This window comes from Primulina tabacum, chromosome 5 (assembly GCF_025594145.1).
Source record: "Primulina tabacum isolate GXHZ01 chromosome 5, ASM2559414v2, whole genome shotgun sequence".
NCBI classification, from domain to species: domain Eukaryota; kingdom Viridiplantae; phylum Streptophyta; class Magnoliopsida; order Lamiales; family Gesneriaceae; genus Primulina; species Primulina tabacum.
This window is the reverse complement of record NC_134554.1, coordinates 14,890,805-14,910,788: the sequence shown is the minus strand read 5'-3', so window position 1 is coordinate 14,910,788 and position 19,984 is coordinate 14,890,805. Positions and strand designations below refer to the sequence as shown.

The 19,984-nt window shown below is 35.9% G+C and overlaps 3 protein-coding genes and 1 pseudogene across 3 annotated transcripts; 3 read left to right on the top strand and 1 right to left on the bottom strand.

Moving 5' to 3' along the window:
- The first annotated feature begins 1,273 nt into the window (after positions 1 to 1,273).
- On the top strand, positions 1,274 to 7,259 carry LOC142546948 (importin subunit alpha-1-like). Its single transcript, XM_075654944.1, has 10 exons — positions 1,274 to 1,558; positions 2,361 to 2,463; positions 2,559 to 2,650; positions 2,749 to 2,880; positions 3,000 to 3,185; positions 4,081 to 4,244; positions 4,343 to 4,421; positions 6,170 to 6,298; positions 6,420 to 6,547; positions 6,629 to 7,259. The coding sequence occupies exons 1-10, from the start codon at positions 1,346 to 1,348 to the stop codon at positions 6,999 to 7,001; spliced, it is 1,599 nt and encodes a 532-aa protein (XP_075511059.1). The 5' UTR covers positions 1,274 to 1,345; the 3' UTR covers positions 7,002 to 7,259.
- A 2,548-nt stretch (positions 7,260 to 9,807) lies between these two features.
- Positions 9,808 to 13,069, top strand: LOC142546947 (putative protein phosphatase 2C 5). Its single transcript, XM_075654943.1, is given in 9 exon segments — positions 9,808 to 9,988; positions 10,559 to 10,821; positions 10,920 to 11,091; positions 11,187 to 11,404; positions 11,513 to 11,620; positions 11,697 to 11,822; positions 11,907 to 12,136; positions 12,564 to 12,693; positions 12,695 to 13,069. Coding segments are annotated over 8 exon segments (1,290 nt in total). The 5' UTR covers positions 9,808 to 9,988; positions 10,559 to 10,605; the 3' UTR covers positions 12,785 to 13,069.
- Positions 13,070 to 15,732: 2,663 nt separating this feature from the next.
- Positions 15,733 to 18,023, top strand: LOC142546946 (putative pectinesterase/pectinesterase inhibitor 22). Its single transcript, XM_075654942.1, has 2 exons — positions 15,733 to 16,934; positions 17,153 to 18,023. Exons 1-2 carry the CDS (start codon positions 15,992 to 15,994, stop codon positions 17,821 to 17,823), a joined length of 1,614 nt encoding a protein of 537 aa, XP_075511057.1. The 5' UTR covers positions 15,733 to 15,991; the 3' UTR covers positions 17,824 to 18,023.
- Positions 18,024 to 18,403: 380 nt separating this feature from the next.
- LOC142544163 (putative methyltransferase At1g29790) lies at positions 18,404 to 19,661 on the bottom strand (annotated as a pseudogene).
- Between the last annotated feature and the right edge of the window lie 323 nt (positions 19,662 to 19,984).

Sequence of the window (19,984 nt, the reverse complement as noted above, 5' to 3'; positions counted from 1 at the left end):
CATAAACAAGAAATTCCATGGAAGACTAATATTCAGGAATAATGAGATCTGGTTTCCTAATAATATCTGGTGCATGTACTTTTTCAAATGCCATAATTGATAAATTGTGTTGAATACAATTAGTTTTCAGGGAAAAAAACTTCTGCATCGCAATTTGTTAAATACATTCATTCATCGAGCGGGGGACTTGACCTACCACATCTCCAAAGATGGTGTATTATCGAGTCAAGTGACTTTTTGCGAATACCACACATATTTGAGTGTACGTATTAATGCATGTTTATTTCAATACGATATGCCTAGTGTACGGTAAATGGTGTATATTTCAGTACAACAAATTATTTACATAGTGAGATATAAACAATTTTTTTTTTACATAAACAATATTTAATTTAATTTAGTTGATATTAAAAAAGATTATTTAAATATGCTACTAAAATTAAACTCAATTAAAGAAAGAGTATGTTAAAATTAAACTCAGATTGGAACATGCAAATTTTTCTATAAAAAAAAGGTGGAAACATGATTGGGAAATGATTTTTTGAATGGTCTTTGGACTGCTAAACGACGATACAATGTTCTTGAATGCTTGAGCTTGACTCGTTTATAATTGAATCGAGTTCAAGTTTTATTTAATGAATATATTTATGACTCACGAGCTTGTTCGATCTTTTATCGAACCTAAAAATGTTTAATAAATATAAAAACGAAATTATATATTTTAAAAAATATATAATATTATAATTAATATTTTAATTTTATTCTAATAAACAAATTTAATAGAATTTTTTTATATATTTTCTTGACTAAAACCTAAATTATATAAATCAAATGCCAAAACTATTATTTTTTATGGGAGACAAATTTCTTATTTGGGTCATCCATGAAAAAATATTACTTTTTATGCTTATAGTATTACTTTTTATTGTGAATATCAGTAAGATTGATCTGTCTCACAGATAAAGATCCGTGAGACCGTCTCACAAGAGACATATTCTATTTAATAATAGACTCATGAGTCTACTAATAAACATATTCATAAACTGACAAACCAAATATTATAAAACTTAAAATTAATTTATTTATCTTAAGGAACTTCGTTAAACAAATATTAACGAAGTTTTACGATTCTGATAAATATCGACGGCTTGTTTGATAGAGGTGTCTACATAATTCAAATTTAGAAACCCATTTCTGTAAATATCCACCGATCCATGCCCCATTATTTAAAATATATTTAGGAAACCTCCATATAAATACCTCACACTCCACTCGCCACACCTCCCCATTCGAATTTCATAATTCCCCAATTTCGTAAAAGTAAACTTTTGCTATACCTGAAGCGATGTCGTTGAGGCCCAATTCCAGGGTTGAGGTCCGCCGCAACAGGTATAAAGTGGCGGTTGACGCGGAGGAGGGACGCCGTCGGAGAGAGGACAACATGGTGGAGATTCGCAAGAATCGTAGGGAAGAGAGTCTGCAGAAGAAGCGCAGAGAAGGAACTCAAGGGAACCAGTTGTACCCTGTCCCTGTGCAAGCCAACACCAGCGAGAAAAAGGTGTAGAGTTGAAAATGAATTGTTTCACTTGTGAAGCTCCTGTCTATTTGAATTATCTGTAATTTTTTTTTTGATTGATTTAAGGTTAGAAGTAAAATATGTTTTCTGTTATCTGTATGTTATGATTATTTTTCTGTTTGCTTTTTAATTGATTGTAGGTTTCGGTGATACATTTAACGTGCGGAACCCCAATTTGGATTTTTTTCTAAAGTTGCTTGATCTTAATTTAATAATAAATAGAGAAAGATATATAAAAAGAAAACGATTTCGAAGTTGATATCAATATGTAGAAGATATTATCTTTGCAGCTTTATGGCAAATTGTGTATTAGTGGTTCATTTACTTCTGAGATCTCATAAGGTATTTATACAAGTGGGCTCTATCGTATTGTTTATCTTCGGAGATCAAATGCTGTATCTTGATTGGTTGGGGTTGATATTGAATTTCCATTTGGAAAGTGCAATCACCACTAGATTTTTTGGGGACAAAAATATCAATATCTGTCCATTTGTTCTTGCAAACCAATGGGAGTTTACGGTTTTGTGTGTGAAGCTTGCTGGATTGCATATGCTGTAGGGCTTCATAATATTGATTTTTATTTATCTTATATAAAGTGTTTGGATATATTTGTGTTGGAGAATTTGGATTTGTTGTAAAAAAAAATACTTTTTTCTACTTGGGAATTTTATAGTTGTTCAAACTAGTGTATCAAAAAGATTACTCATGACAGACCAGTTTCACAGTTTTCTCTGGCAATAATTGTGTGAGGGCTTGTTTGATTGATTGAGTGTTGAACCTGCAGGTCCAGTTAGAACATCTACCATCAATGGTTGGTAGTGTTTGGACGGATGATGTCAATAGACAGCTTGAGGCCACCACTCAGTTCCGCAAATTACTTTCTATTGGTGAAAATTTGTGTTTAATTAATTTAGCATAAAAACTTTTTATTTCCCAGTTTCTAGTTATTGAACAATTCTTTTTCAATGACATTGTTTTCCAGAGCGCAGTCCTCCAATTCAGGAGGTAATTCAATCAGGAGTTGTTCCTCGCTTCGTTGAATTTCTGATGAATGAGAACTTCCCACAACTTCAGGTATAAATTAGAAATATATTTTATAAACTATGTACTGGCTTATGTAGCTCTTTAGCTCTCTATACATTTTGATTTTAATTATTCTCAACTTAATGTAGTTCGAGGCAGCTTGGGCACTGACGAACATTGCGTCTGGGACTTCTGAACACACTAAGGTTGTAATTGATCATGGAGCTGTCCCAATTTTTGTGAAACTTCTTAGTTCTCCAAGTGATGAAGTACGGGAGCAGGTGCGAGCTTATAACAAGAAATTATGTAGTCCTTTTATTAAAGATTAAAACTCAACTGTTATTTTTTCTGTTTGAGAGTTTTACTTGTACTGATAGATGTGGTATATTTTCTTGTCAAGGCTGTATGGGCTTTAGGAAATGTAGCTGGCGATTCACCAAATTGTCGAGACCTTGTACTTGGCCATGGAGCTTTGGCTCCTTTGCTAGCTCAGCTAAATGAACATGCCAAGTTATCTATGCTCAGAAATGCTACCTGGACATTATCAAATTTTTGTAGAGGCAAGCCACAGCCTGCATTTGAACAGGTCTGTCTCCTAGTATGAAGTAGATGTTTAGTGTTACATATTATGAGCATTAAGTATTTATTGTCATTCAGGCCGAGATCAAACTTTTTCTTATGAACTTTTGTGAAGAATTTTATAAAATTTATAATATAATTCAGGGTAATTTGTTTTTTTCCTAAAGGTTTCAACGTGTCTTCAATTTTATCTCTTCGTCAGTTTTCCAGGCTATATTCCAAAGTTGAGAAATCGGAGCCTATGTTTAGTTTGGTCTTGTTTTGGTGTTGTGTAAACTGTTTTTGGGAAAAAAAATGGTAGAGAATATATAATGCATGTTTAGTTTTGTTTTCCGGAATAAGTTTTTACTGGCGATGTTATGTTGTTACTGTAGTGGGTTAAAATATAATATCCATAGTCTATAATATATGTATATTATAAATCATGCAGCCATTAAGAGTAATTAGTCTAACTTAGTATAATGAATCTTACCAAAAATAGGCCAAATTAAAATAATTATAATTACCACAAAATGTTAAAACAAAATAAATTTGGTCAGGACCACTAGTTGTGATTATGTGTTGTGAATGAAATGAAATGGAAAGTGGAAACGAGATTGTGATGTTTCATTTGGTTTTCGAGAATGGAGGAGAGGGTACAGACTATGAAACCAAATATGCCCAGTACCTTTAATAATTTTTCAGGTTGAGATTTTGCTCTGCATTCATGTACCCACGCAGCTATAAACGGATTGCTTCTTCCACTAAATTCTTACCATAACTTGTGATCTCCAAACTTATTGCCTATGTGCATACCATGCAAATTTGATTGTATGTATTCTAATTTTCTGATGAATGAAGATAAAATCTTGATTGTGAACCATTTGAAGAATGTTTCATGATGTTATTGGCTTAATATACAGGCAAGACCTGCACTTCCAATTCTTCGGCAACTTATTCACTCAATGGATGAAGAAGTTTTGACTGATGCTTGTTGGGCACTCTCATATCTCTCAGATGGAACAAATGATAAAATTCAAGCTGTGATTGACTCTGGAGTGTGTCCTCGCTTGGTCGAGTTATTGCTGTTAGTATCTATTGTTAATTTTTATTTATTTCGTATAAAGCTTACAGTTATGTCTTCTTTATGATGTGCCTTATGAATGAAAGATTCTGATATTACAGCAACATGTCCCCTTCTGTTCTTATTCCTGCCCTTCGGACAGTTGGAAATATTGTCACTGGAGATGATATACAAACTCAGGTACAATCAGAAGCATACTTGGACTAGTACTTCTTTGATTTCCTGCTGGTGGGCCTATATTTCGAACTTAAATATTAACTAGTCGGCCTGTCATGAAGAGAATTTACAAATTATATAAAAAGATACTTTATTTGGGCTCGTCTACTGGCATTAAATAATCAAGCCAAGGGGAAATTTCTTGTTATGATCTTATGATCTCCCTTTCCCTTCTCCCTTTATTGTGGTTTCTTATTCAGTTGTCTCTGTAACTCTAGTTTCTGTTTTTTATTGGAGTTGGTCAACAATGTTGGTCCATCCAGCCTTTGTTTAAGTCGGAGAAGCTTAATTGGCACGCAGTGGAGTGGTTGTCAGCTGACTTTTGGTTAGAAAGATTGATTATTTGGTGGGGGAAGTAGATAATTCTGATTCCATCTAATATTGCTAAAGAATACTCTAGTAGGGTTGTCACACCTGTCTTCAGTGTGATCGAATGAAAGATAAAATAATCAAATATTCTTTATATTGTTTTTTTACCATTGCTGATTGCGCTGAAAAAAACCTAAAGGCTTCATGTGACCATAAGTCTTTTAGGATTCCTTGCTAACCCAGGCCTAGCCAATGCAGAAAGTACCAAATTCCCTTCTCTAATTTGGTTCAGTTGAGAAGTTAAGGTAGATCTCTTTTGTATTGTCCCTTTGGACTGATTTCAGAGATAAAAGCCTCTCAGCTGACCTAGAGAGATCTATTCCTCATTTCTGCAGTTTTATTCTTCCTTGCGAACCTAGCAAATGCAAAAAGTAGCTTCCTTGAATCTGTTCATTCTTTAGTTCCGAATTTGAACAATACCTCTTTTGCACAGTCCTTTCCTACAGGTTTCGAATATAAAATTCTTTAGTTGGACTGTTAACTGACCTAGGGAAATCCATGAACCCAGTGAATGTCTGTCATGATAATGGTTACAGCTTGAATTTGTTGAATCATATTTTTGGATTCAGATGAATAAGACTGGATCCTGCCATTGTTCGTGATAAGAATATTTTCACACTTGTGCAATACTTATTTTTTTCGCACCTTTATATAGACGGCAGCTAATATTGATCTGATCAACGTACTCATTAATTTGGTACAACCTGAAGTTCTCTGGATATGATTTAAACAAACATATAGTATGGGATTCTGCAACATTGATTTACTATGTTTTTCTACCAGCTGTGTCTCTGGCATGGAATGAGCTATATGCCTATGCAGATATAGTTGTATTTGCCTTTTGTTCTGTTGGGCAGTAGGCTTTGTTTATAACCTTGGTTTTACTGATGAAAATACCAATTTGAAGGGACTCTGTGCATGTATATAGAGATGAGATACATTTAATCGCTTGCATAAGTATTTCACTTAAAATACTTATTCTGAAGATGCTCAACTATATTCAATTACTATTTAAAATTGTTCATATTACATCCTCGAAGAAGATAAGATGAAATTCATGTTCTCATGCTATTTTTTTGCACTTTCTTTTCTACTTTAATTCAAGAGCTGAAAATCGCCTTCCACTTTGAGGATTCAATTTGTGAAGTGGTACTGCTGGATGGCAGTATATAGGTAGTCAAATGTTATTATTCAATCCATTATTGAACCTGCAATTAGCAGGTTTTGGCTTTTAAGATATATTAAAATTTAAAGATTTCTACACATCCTATTAAAATGTAATGCATAATTTTTGTGTGGATCTGTCACAATCTCCTGGCTGAGCAGTTTGATAATTTTTCCAGCATATGATAAACTATAATGTGCTGCCTTGTCTTGTGAACCTCTTGACTGGTAGCCACAAGAAGAGCATTAAAAAGGAAGCTTGCTGGACTATTTCAAACATCACAGCTGGGAACAAAGAGCAAATTCAGGTATAATTTGTTATAAAAGATTTAACCTAACATTTGAAAGTTAAGTTACTGTAAATTTCTTGACGGGTGGTTGCTTATTATGACATGTATTTATAGTGGATGTAACATTTGTAATCTGCAGGCTGTGATTGAAGCTAACATTATTGGTCCTCTAGTCCAATTGCTTCTAAATGCGGAATTTGATGTCAAAAAAGAGGCTGCATGGGCCGTATCGAATGCAACATCTGGCGGCACTCACGAACAAATAAAGTGTGTGATATCCGTGTTAACTTTTCCTTCCATTTTATGTTATTTCCTATGCCAGCATGGACTTATATTTCTCCTGAACAGGTACCTAGTAAGTCAACAATGTATCAAGCCTCTGTGTGATCTGCTTGTCTGCCCCGACCCAAGAATCGTGACTGTGTGTTTAGAAGGGCTCGAAAACATATTAAAGGTAGGGGAGGCTGAGAAGAATCTGGGTCATACCGGAGAAGTCAACCTTTATGCACAAATGATCGATGATGCTGAAGGTCTGGAAAAAATTGAGAATTTGCAGAGCCACGACAACAACGAGATTTATGAGAAGGCAGTGAAGATTCTCGAGACATATTGGTTGGAAGAAGACGACGAAACAGCACCACCAGGAGATGCATCCCAACAGAATTTCCAATTTGGAAGCGACAACATCACTGTACCCTCTGGTGGATTCAACTTCCACTGAACGTTCGTTAGAATTGTGGGTGGTTGTCTTTCATATCGACGTACTGCAACTCTTCCAGTCGCGATTCAATGCAAGGGGACGTACATGGATTTCTTCCTTGCCATGTCTCGGTTGTGGTTATCTTTGATTTCAGATGTTTTTGAGCCTCTTAACTCTTGATAGTGATATTACCGAGTTCGATTCGAATTCGTACCAAAGTCAACATACAAGTATGATACTTTTTGCTATTATTACGATTATTTTATGTGGTTTGTGATCTTTAGGGTTTTTCCTATCTATTAACATGGTTCTAATTTTATTTTTCTGACTCGGACCTATTTAAGGAGATACTCTCGTATATAAGCAGCATCTCTTGTTATGTAAAACAATAAGAATACATTAACAGATAGAAAGCAGGTTTGAGTAGGGTGACAAGATTGAAAAGGCGGACGAACCCAGCAATTCATGTACATATTATAACCAGATTTGACAAGAGTATTTTTCATTCTCACTTCCCTTCCAAAATAAAATATTAATCCAAAATTGCTTCAGCTTCGTACTATAAGAAAATATTTCTTACCACCTCTTCATTCTATTGACCATTAGTCTTGATTAGATCTTCCACTTTCATAATATCATCCGACAAAGAATATAAAAAGCATTTGTATGCTGAGATACTAGGAATCCAGGGATCTGATAAAACTGAAATGGAATGGCCGTCCCCAACTCGCCAACACAGTATTTTTTGAAGAAGATCCCGACTACAAAGTAATGAACGCCAGACATAGGAAGGATTGGATCCTATTGTAGCCGCCATGACAGCCGATTGTTTGAAGTAAACGCACTTTAAGAACCCTTGCCTGCGACAAATTGGGACAATATATGATTCGCCACACTTCCCTGGCCAACAAAGCTTTATTGAAAGCTGCCAATAAGATGGGAAACCCATAAAACCATAGCACTTGGGTTTATAAATTTCGGCCCATCTCGACCAGTGCATGCCTCTATTTCCCTCTTATTCATTCCACCAGAACTTGGCGCAAGCTTGTTCAATTCTCTGCACACGGAAATCAGAATTTTAAAACAAGACATCACATAAGATGGGATAGCTTGACATTTACTTCTCAAAGAAAAGGTATATAAACCCAAGTAAAGCTCACGACTCTTCACCACCTCAATTGTGAGAACACTTTTAATATCAGCAATAGTATGTGAATGAGCACTTGGGCTAAATGTAAGAGTTGATTTATCATAGTTAACCATCTACCGCGATGTCACTTCGTAAAGCTGTAAACAATTTCGCACATGTAAATAGTCCTCTCTCGTTGTCCTAAAGAACACCAAACTATCATCAACAAAGAAGAGATGTGAGATAGTAGGACTGGCTGCAACAAACTTAGCCCCCCCTCAAAGTTGTTGCTGCGGGTGAAGAACCCCATCAATAAAATGATTAATAAGGAATAAAAATGACACTAAAGTAACACGTCATAATCAAACTAACTCAAGCTTCTGCAAATCCCGATTTAAGCAAACCAAGCAAGCTTCAAAAAGCTCCATTCAACACCTCTCATCCAATCTTTCTCTGTTCTCGTACATCTCTGTCACTCTCTCAAATTTTCGAACGGTATCTCTATGTATATTTTCATATTTCCTTTTCAAATTTTTCATTTTTTTGGCTTCATTTAATAATTTTTTATTTTAATATTATAGGAAATTTTGAATTTTAAAATTAATTTTATGATTTTTAATTTATGATTTATACAAGTTAATGTAATATTCAATAATAATAAAAGATGATCCAAACAATATCGCTTAATTCTTAATAATTTAATAGCGTCACAACAACCATGTTTTTTTAAAAAAAATTAGCATTTTCAATTAATATGTAAGATATGATATTGTTATACAAAATTATATCAACACAATGCTAAATAATATTTTTTTCACTCTTTTCACATGTATATTATCAATTCAAAAACAAAGTTATAGATTAATCAATTGATGTATTTTAAAAAAGGCAAAAACTTGTGTGAGACGGTCTCACGGATCATATTTTGTGAGACGGATATCTTATTTGGGTCATCCATGAAAAAATATTATTTTTTATGCTAAGAGTATTACTTTTTATTGTGAATATTGGTAGGATTGACCCGTTTCACAGATAAAGATTCGTGAGACCGTCTCACAAAGACCTACTCTTTAAAAAATTTATAAACATGCATAAAAACCTACGTATATACATGTAAAGATTAAATGATTTAACTTTTAAATAAATAAATTTATTTATTAATATAAATATTAAAAAACTATTTTAAACTGAATATGTTATGTATTTCAATTAATTATTGTTTCAAAAAAATTAATCAAAAATAATATGTTATAATTAAGTATAAAATTTATAAAATTCTATATAAAAAGACAAAAACTTGTGTGAGACGGTATCATAGGTCATATTTTGTGAGAATGATATCTTATTTAAGTCATTTATGAAAAATTATTAACTTTTGTGGTAAGAGTATTATTTTTTATTGTGAATATCGGTAGGATTGACCCGTCTTACATATAAAGATTCGTGAGCTCGTCTCACAAGATACCTACTCTAAAAAAAATTAAAAAGTCTATAAAAATCTTGCAAAAAAGTCTACATGAATCCACATAAATCTATTTATAAATATGTGAGATTATGTAAAAATTAATAAAAATCTATCAAATTTATAAAAATATATTATTTTAAAAAATTATTAAAGATTATCAAAACTTTGAAATGAATGCATCTCATTTCACAATTTTAGTCATATTATTTTAAACACGCAAAAAGGCGTCCGCTGATACTAATTATTACAAAGGAGTCTTAATCGACCAAATCGGCTGTTTTTTGGCCCCCCCAACGCGCTTTTATCTCTATCCTTTGATTTTCATATGCCAATCTAATTACAGCAAAGCAAAGCTTCTTACTTTCTCTCTCTAGGGTTTCCAATTCCTAGCTCTCTCGATCTACTGCATTGGATGTGAGCATTTGCATTTCTTTTTTGTTTCTTTCAACTATCTGTTTGGCAACTTTGTTGTCCACATTTTTCTGTTTTTATGCGGGATGGATTTGTTAAGCCGTGCCCAATTTGGAGACAAATAGAGGCAGCAGTGATTCACTTATTTCATTTATAAGATGTTTTTGGTTTCATTTGCGTTATTTGTCTGCTGAAGTAATCAATGTAGGTGTCTATTGGAGAAGTGATTGCAGATTTTTTATTTATGCGACGGCCTTGTATATAACAAATTTGGTGCTGCATGTCTCTCTTTTTAGTATAGTCAATACATCACTTTCTGCGTCTTGTCATTTACAAGACTGCCGGGGTAATTTTTATTGTTTATCAAGAAACGGTTTTTAGCGTGATGGTGGTTTCTGTTAATGCTTAGGGTGTGTCAAGATAAGCGTCAGGATAATTGGTTTTTGATAAATTGGATCACAATTGATGGAGTCCCTCTCCCCTTGTTATCGTGCAATTGATCGAAATTTTAGTTAGATGCGAGATCAAGGCATTTATGGTAATTGTTCTTTTACACTTTTTCACCCCTATCAGGGATTGGAAATGAATGTCTCAGGAATGCCGGATCTAAGAGTTATAGAATGAGCCGGCCAGAGGTATCTAAAATGAAGCAGATACAACAGCCCATTCCGCTTGGAACTTTGATTGGGCGTGAGTTGAGAAATGAGAAGGTGGAGAAGCCGACTGTGAAGTATGGACAGTCTGGTCTGGCCAAGAAAGGAGAGGATTATTTTTTGATCAAGCCAGATTACCAAAGGGTTCCGGGTGATCCATCAACGTCTTTCTTAGTTTTTGCGGTATATAGAGATCTTTTGATAAGTTGTTTGAATATGGTTTTTGATTCATTATGTCTGCTTCAAACTGTTTGCTTAAATTCAGTTGTTGAATGTGGTAGATTTTTGATGGGCATAATGGTGTATCAGCTGCCATATTTACCAAAGAGAACTTACTGAACAATGTGTTGAGTGCTATTCCTCAAGAATTTGGCAGGGAAGAGTGGCTTCAAGCCCTTCCTAGGGCATTAGTAGCAGGGTTTGTGAAAACTGATATAGAATTTCAGCAGAGAGGCACGCGAAAGAATTCTGCTTTAAGCAACTTTTCTCCCCTTTACTGTTTCGTGACCTTCCTTTATCTTATCATGGCTGTTTGATACGAATGGCAGGAGAGACTTCTGGGACAACTGTTACATTTGTTGTAATTGATGTTTGGACTGTGACAGTAGCATCTGTTGGAGATTCTCGGTGCATATTGGACACTCCAGGAGGGGTCGTTTCTCTCCTAACAGTTGACCACCGTTTGGAAGAAAATATCGAAGAACGGGAACGTGTAACTGCAAGCGGTGGTGAAGTAGGGAGGCTAAATGTGTACGGTGGTAGTGAGGTAATACTGATTGATATCTTTTTCTTTGAAGATTTTATAAATCACAGTGCCAGCATGTAGAGATTCATTTCTGCATTCTGTGCCTATATTTGTGGTTGGGATGCTTAGGTTGGTCCATTACGTTGTTGGCCTGGTGGACTGTGTCTTTCAAGGTCAATAGGTGATACAGACGTCGGGGAGTTCATTGTCCCTATTCCTCATGTTAAGCAAGTGAAGGTATTCACATGTTAGCCCAAATGATTATTACAGTGCTGAAGTAACGAAAGTTCTTATTTTTTATTTTGATTTTTAGCTTTCAAATGCTGGGGGTAGGCTTATAATTGCATCTGATGGGATATGGGATGCATTATCATCTGATGTGGCTGCTCAGTCGTGCCGAGGTTTACCTGCGGAGCTTGCCGCAAAGTTGGTTGTTAAGGTAATTTGTAACAGCTTAGAATTCTGATTACTTCAATTAGGTCTTTTACGCCATCGTGTTGTGAGGTATAAATCTCTATTGCAGGAGGCCCTTAGGTCGCGAGGTTTGAAGGATGATACAACCTGTTTAGTTGTTGATATTATTCCTTACGATCATCCTGTTTTACCCCCAACACCTAAAAAGAAGCAAAATTTGTTAAACTCGCTTGTTTTTAGAAAACGATCCCAAAGTTCAGTGAAAGGATCTAGTAAGCTAGCTTCAGTTGGAGCAGTTGAAGAATTGTTTGAGGAGGGTTCTGCAATGCTTGCTGAGAGGTAACATTGCTCTTTTTTTTTAGGTAGTTCTCCTTCAGTCAAGATGCCACGTTGGGCAAGTTTAGGTTTCGAAGCTGCTAGAGTAACACACAAAGATTTTTTCATAGTTTCAACTTCATCAGCATAATAATTGGTCTGAATGATTTTACATTCCTTAATAAAGGTCCTTTTATGTTTTCCTTCTACACACAAGTTGAGGACCTGAAGTGATAACTGGATGCTTCAGTTTTTTTTAATTATTTAGTTTTACGTGTGATATTCTTCTTGTTATTTGAATTATTATTTCATGTTTTCTGATCTATGTTATATCTATCATTTTTTCTGTTGTCTTTAATCCATGGATTGTTTCATTATTCATCTTAGCTATTGTAGGAAAAACTTAAAATTCTTTGGCAATTCTTTTAACACCAACTGAATTATGTGGCAGGCTGGGTAAGGATTTTCCTCTTGATTCAAATTCCGGGCTCTTTAGATGTGCTATTTGCCAAGTGCATCAACCGCCTGGTGAGGGATTATCTGTTAACTCAGGCCCATTTTTCTCACCTGCATCAAGGCCATTGGGAAGGTCCCTTCCTCTGCGCAAGCTGTCGTAGGAAGAAAGACGCCATGGAAGGGAAAAAACCAACTACACCTGCAGTGACCGCCTAATTTGGTAATTGGTAAATATATGATATCTGTGTTCTTTTGTGGCTTTTTTTTTTCTTTTTTTTTCCATCTGCAGCGATCGATTAGATGTTTATGAGAAATGATTTAGCAATTGGTAGATATTATTGTCAGAAGTCTGTCCATTTTGTTGTGGTTCCTATGTGTGACTAATGTTGACCCGAAAAAGATGTGCTAATAGATATGAGAGAGATACTCTGATTGCTGACAGCTTGAGTTGTAAGTAAAGAAATGACGTTCACCAATTATGTTTCATCAGTTTTATTGCCATGCCCTGTAAATTTCTTTGCTCACTTATTGCACTTGAGGCCTATTCTAAGATAACTAATCAGAATGTACAAAATGTGCTATTAAAGATATATACTTGCCTTCCGCTTTCTGGATAAAATATGCCAATATATATAGTAGGAGAATATGTCTGACAATCCTTCTCTTGTAAATGGAATTGTTGGGCATAGAAGAAAAGGGTCTCTTTTTACTGACAAATATTAGTGTTTGAGTCTTATTTGTTTATGGTTGTATGTGTAAAACAGTTATATTGTCTTATTATAATAGTAATATCACTAGTCACATATAACTCACATAGCTTGAAAATAAAATGCCAATCGATGGGGTTCATTTCTTTTGCATAAAGACACACCAATGACATTCATAGGAAAAAAATGATGACAATTTGGGTATGTGACTGGTAGCTTATATGGAACGTGTCAATGATCGTGCCATATATCAAATTGGACGGCTTTATTGGAATGATTTAAGTAGAATTGGTCCCAAATGAATTTTGGTAATTTCGCTAAAGAATGTATGAGCTTTTAAGGATATTGTGATGTCTTGCCTCGGGAATGAAAATTGAGTGGCTTTGGCCTATTATTTTTGCTTCATTACTTCTACGTGTATAGCTTATGGCATAGACGGTTAGTTATAAAATCATAAATTGGGTGATGGATATAGACTATAGGCTGTTGGTGAGTCTCAAATAATATGTGATTATCCTATTGTCATCACCCCATGTGCAAGTGTTTGGCGTGTGTGATGTCAATCTATGGTTTGTAGGGGCATTGAGCTCGTCTCTCACCGTCGTCTCTCGCAATCTCAATCTCAAATTGCATGGATTGTTTTCTAGAAGAACAAATATATATTCGTGTGTGCGCCCCCCGCGTGTAATATAGATTTTTGGGAAGACTAGTGAATTGTTTTTTGCTTAAACGAAGTACCTAACGGATTTTTCGATGTTACATCCAGAGTGTTTAATCTCAATGATGTAGTGAATGTTGATATGTGGATCATCAATCTACGTTGTCGGCTTCAACTAAAATATGATTAAACTCATCATCTAATGCTCTTGGAATATGAAGAGAACTACATATGCATCCCACAATTAGTATATCATATTTATCCAAATTGAAAGATATTGATCACATCAAGATCGAGGATTTGAGACCAATTAGCCATTATGCCATTACAATACTGCCACTTGAAATGGGCTTATGTCAAAAGGGTTATGGCATCAATGTAGTCTTTTCAATTTGATTGTTTTTTAGAATATTGAAATTCCATTGTGTTTATTTTAAAAAGAATGATGGCATTAGTTTCCGCTCTTTGCTGCCTCTCATGGACTACCCCTCGACCTAATTTTCCCAAAATAGAATCAAGTAAAAGAGATTGAGACAAGTAAAATTTTAACATTAATAATAGATAAGAAAACTGGTTCATTGCAACCTAAACTCATCTGCCCTGCTACGAACAGATACAATTAGAAATTAGGGGGGAAAACAAGTGTTTTTATCTTTACAAGTCGACTTAGTCTCTTGTGATATTCTACGAATCCTCCGTCCATGGAAAACATCAAACCCCAAGATTGAAGAAGACTTGATAGGACGACAAACACATTAACTGGACATTGAACTGCCTTATATCACAATTTGTGTTCCCAATTCATATATTCTTCAGAAAGAACTAGCAGATACAGATTGTCTGTTATTAGAACTAACATGCAACAAGATATGGTGTTTGTTCGAAGTTTGGACTGTGTGATATATATGTAGAAGCGCTGTTTCTCAATGGTTCACATATCATTGATTGCCAACCCAACAAATGACCTCCATGCATGCATCAATTGCCACCTCCAACACAGTCATGGCTTAGTTTCTTGGTGGGTTATTCGTCGCGTCAATACCTGTGGGCTGCCTTAACTTAGGAGAAACTACGCGCAGCTACTGGAAAAGTCCGTACACTTTATCAAATCAAAGAGAAAAAGTTGTCGTAACATCAAATCATGGGATGATTCCAAGATTTATTTATGGGTTTGGAATTTCATAGCGCAGCTTCTAATATAATAGTCTGCTGGCATCGTAATTGATGGCAAAGAGTGATGATGGAAGATTCATTCCATCAAATCGATGATAAATGGATCAAATATTTCCAAAGTCGGCACATTCGGAATTCAATTGGCAAAGATAACACATTAGATTGAATTAAGCTGTGCATAAAGTGAATTTTGAATTTTTACTTGAAACAGAATGAATGAAAGCAAACTAAGATATATATACAACAAAAATAACACCAGCTAACTTCTAATTTGACTAGGTGAAAAATTTAATGCGAATTGATGCCAAGCAATGGCGAATAGATCCGACTAATTTACGTAGGTGGAATATATATCTTGGGCCTTTAAGTGAGTTGTGTGAGTTGGTTACAAATATTTTTTCGGGAGAGCTTACCACACGAGATTTGTTTTTACCAAGCATGCTATTATGTTAGTCCATGGATTTATCTAGTGCGCAACAAAAGGTAGCGGCCATATATATATAGATAGCTTGGTCTTATTCAATTTAAATTTCATATTAAAATTTTTTGATACATTTAAAATACTGTTTGCACATACCCAACAATTTTGAACTACAAATTCTCCTTGAAAGTAGACTTGTTCACAGACAATTTATTTATCGGTTATAAAGAAAATAACCTAGTGGGATTCTTTGTTTCGGACCCTCCCATAATCTCTAAAGGGAGCATAACTTGAGATTTGCCAAAGGGAAAAGGTATGATTTTTGTCCACTCCTCCCTTTCTTGATTTCTTGCATTTAAAGCTATTCTACCATTGTTGTCACATTATATATATTTAATTTGAATTGACACCAAAAATTTCATAATCCCTAGTAATTTCCCCTCCTACATGCACTAAACTTGACAATGCCATTTTCCAATTTTCTCATAATTTTCATCCTATTATCATCCTACCACATTCTCTCCCATGCATTAATAGAACAAAACCAAACAATTGAATCCATGATGCTTCAAGCGTGTGACAAAGTTGATAGCCAAGACTCGTGCCTCTCTAGCATGCATTCTCGTACCATAAGTCACGGCCATCCGAACCCCACGTCGGTTCTCAAAGCCGCTATTGAGAACACACTCAACAAGGCCATATCAGCCATTGACATGATCACAAGGTTCAACACCTTATCCATCAGCTATCGTGAACAAATCGCCATCGAGGATTGCAAAGAACTACTCGATTTCTCGGTTTCCGAGCTAGCATGGTCTTTATCTGAAATGAACAAGATACGAGCAGGTCTGAAAAACCCTCATGACTCGGAAGGAAACCTGAAGGCATGGCTGAGTGCTGCCCTGAGCAACCAAGACACGTGCCTCGAAGGGTTCGAAGGCACGGATCATCGCCTTGAACGGTACATAAGAGGTAGCCTAGCACAAGTGACTCAACTCATAGGCAATGTACTAACTTTATACACACAAATGCACACTCTTCCTTTTAAACCACCAAGAAACAACTCCACATATACTCAATCGGAAAATGAAAAATTCCCGAGTTGGATGACTGATGGAGATAAAGACCTTCTTGTTTCTAGTTCAAACAGAATGCATGTTGACTCGATCGTTTCATTGGATGGAACGGGGCATTATCGTTCGATAACAGAAGCCATTTTTGAGGCTCCAAGCTATAGCAGTAGGAGATATGTTATATATGTGAAAAAGGGAGTTTATAATGAGAACATTGATATGAAGAAGAAGAAGATAAATATTATGCTTGTAGGTGATGGAATCGGCGAGACTGTAATTACTGGTAATCGAAATTTCATGCAAGGATGGACAACTTTTCGAACAGCCACAGTTGGTAATTTTCTTGTCCTATAAATTTTCTTTCGGCTTAGCATTAATTTGGCCAAATATTAATATTTTGTCCCTTTAATATTTTAAACGTGGCTTTTACATGCAATATTAATGTTTGAACGTTATTTTAATATAAAGTTAGAACTTGATTATGATCCATGCATGGTACAATAAAAAGTAACGATATTATTCTTATTCTTGCCTTCAAAAAAAAATGAGCAGCTGTTTCGGGCAAAGGATTCATAGCCAGGGACATAACCTTCCGCAACACAGCAGGAGCCCAGAACCACCAAGGTGTGGCTCTACGCGTCGACTCCGATAAATCTGCCTTCTATCGCTGCAGCATGGAAGGCTATCAAGACACCCTCTACGCCCATTCCCTCCGCCAATTCTACCGCGAATGCACCATCTCCGGCACCATCGACTTCATCTTCGGCAATGGTGCCGCCGTCTTGCAGAACTGCAAGATCTTTACTAGGGAGCCACTCCCATTCCAAAAGGTCACCATCACAGCACAAGGCAGAAAAGACCCGCATCAGAGCACCGGATTTTCGATCCAAGACAGCTACATTTACGCCACGAAACCCACGTATTTAGGGAGACCATGGAAGCAGTTTTCAAGGACTGTTTTCATGAATACTTATATGAGTGGACTGGTGCAGCCCAGAGGGTGGCTGGAGTGGTATGGAGATTTTGGTTTGGGCACTTTGTGGTACGGTGAGTACAAAAACTATGGGCCGGGAGCTGCGGTTTCCGGCAGGGTACGGTGGCCGGGATATCATATCATTACAGATGCTTCCGTGGCGAGTTTCTTCACCGTTGGGAGGTTTATTGATGGATTATCGTGGCTGCCACACACGGGTATCAAGTTCTCGGCTGGTTTAACAAATTGAGTAAACATTAGATTTTATTTAGGAAATAGTTTGAATTTTTAATTTCATTTGCTATCATTAGAACAAGACATATATCGTATATCCAGAAGATCAGTAACACATAAAGATATAACCCATTAGTTACAAGTCTTGTCAATCATATTCTTACATGCATGCTCTATGTTCTAAAATATGCTCTCATGTTGTGTTGGATATTTTTCCATTATAGATATTTGGTGGATATATATTGGATTTCCATGAGCTTCCATGTTTGAATCAAACCAAAAAATAAAACTAAAAATGGATGCCATCATATCTTATATAGTCAAAAATCACATTTTAATGATATATATCTGATATAATCATTTATAATATTTATCATTTTAATCAAAGTGTTGGAAATTGGTTTTCAAAACAATATATACCCAAACTTGACTAATAAGAATTTTTTTAAAAAAAAAATGCAAAAAAGGAAAGGAAAAAAACCAGTGTATGTGAGACAGTTCGTTATATCTATTCTTCGATACAAAAACGTTGTAAACAAATAATACATATGATTTAGCCTCTACTAGACTTCTCTAGCAAAGCAGATAAATAAACCTCACATGTGTTTTCTATAACTAAACAGCAAGGATAAGAACAAATACATAGCCAAATCTCTCTTTTTGCAGAAAAATCGATCAATCCCCCGGGCCTTAACACACGATCCAAATCGAACATGACAAAATCCAACGACTGCAGATCGGTCCCCCCATCCAGCACTCCGTTCGTGTGGATCAAATCCATCGTGTTGTCGAAGAACGGGAGACGTTGATTCAAGGTCACATATAGAGGGATCAAGCCTCTAAGTGCTATCATTTCGTTGAATGGAGCTCCCAAGTTCATTGCCATTACACGATTGTAACTTCTCGTTCCCACATTCGTACAGCAAACGTCCCCGTGCCCAAGCTAAAACCAAGCCCCATTCGTATTTCCCCGGGCTTGAGTGCCAAAACATCCTTGATAACGAAATCCATGGGTTGTGAAGCATGGTTGGTCCACTTAAGTTTCTCCTTTTCCATGTCAAAACATCCCGTGCACGGGGAATCATCGAGCTTCATGTCATTGCTTGCTAAGCACTCGAAATTTTTTCATTTATGGTTACTCCACCTCACATTTCTTCCCTCGGGCATCAGCCAAAGGGATTCATTAATTGAATAAGGCTTCAAATATAGTTTTGAAGTTCTAGCCAAGCACCGCCACCGGGGCAACGGATCACACCCTCGAATCATAAGTGCTTGCCCCTAGTTGCAATCGTCTTTGCAGTTCGAGCCAATCTCATAATCCATCTACTCTTCCGATTCCTTCTTCATCGACACACAACCGTATCCTATCGTGCTGTATATTTTCTGTCTCATACAAGTTAATCGTCCCTACTCGGTTTTCTTTAGGGGATATATACTTCTTAAGCTCCGATCCTCAGAAACAAAAGTAGTGATCAGAGGATCTCCCCGAAGTGTTGCATTCTTGTTCTCTTCGATTCTTGACTCCTGGATCTGCCCACTCACTTCTTTTTCCAAGAATTTCTTGAATTCAGATCCTGAGATGATGTTCGTGTGCAACTTCTCTGGGTTTTCTTGTCATTCGTTGGACGGTGGACTCAAGCTTGGCTTGCATATTCGTTACATCTTATCGAGTACATGCTTGAGTTCAGCTGTCATCACTATAACTCCGATCTCTATTTTACCTCGATTCAAGCCATTGAAATGCAAGATAATCTCCTCATTCTGCAAGAAGAATCTGGTCAAGTAAAACATTGATAAACTTGAGATGCTAGCAATTATAAACAACCTTCCAAACACAATGTGATGCAAATCCATGTCTCTTCCTATTTCACCCTTGGAAATCATGATTTTCTCATCACTATTTCTCAGCTCTAGTCCCCAATCAAATCAAAACAAACTTGTTTGACATCAACTAAGATTCAAGTCGACCCAAAGGAATGGACAACAATGACATTCTTTGTGCAATTCACCCTCTTTTTTAGCAACAACAAACATCAGCCTCAATGTGACTCGAATCTAAAATCAAAGCTGTATTGAGTGTTAACTATTTTCATTGCTTGGATCAAAATGAAACTTTAGAATGCACAGACATTGAATGCCTACAAGCTTGCATCTTTCAAGTGGTTCTAGATACCGAT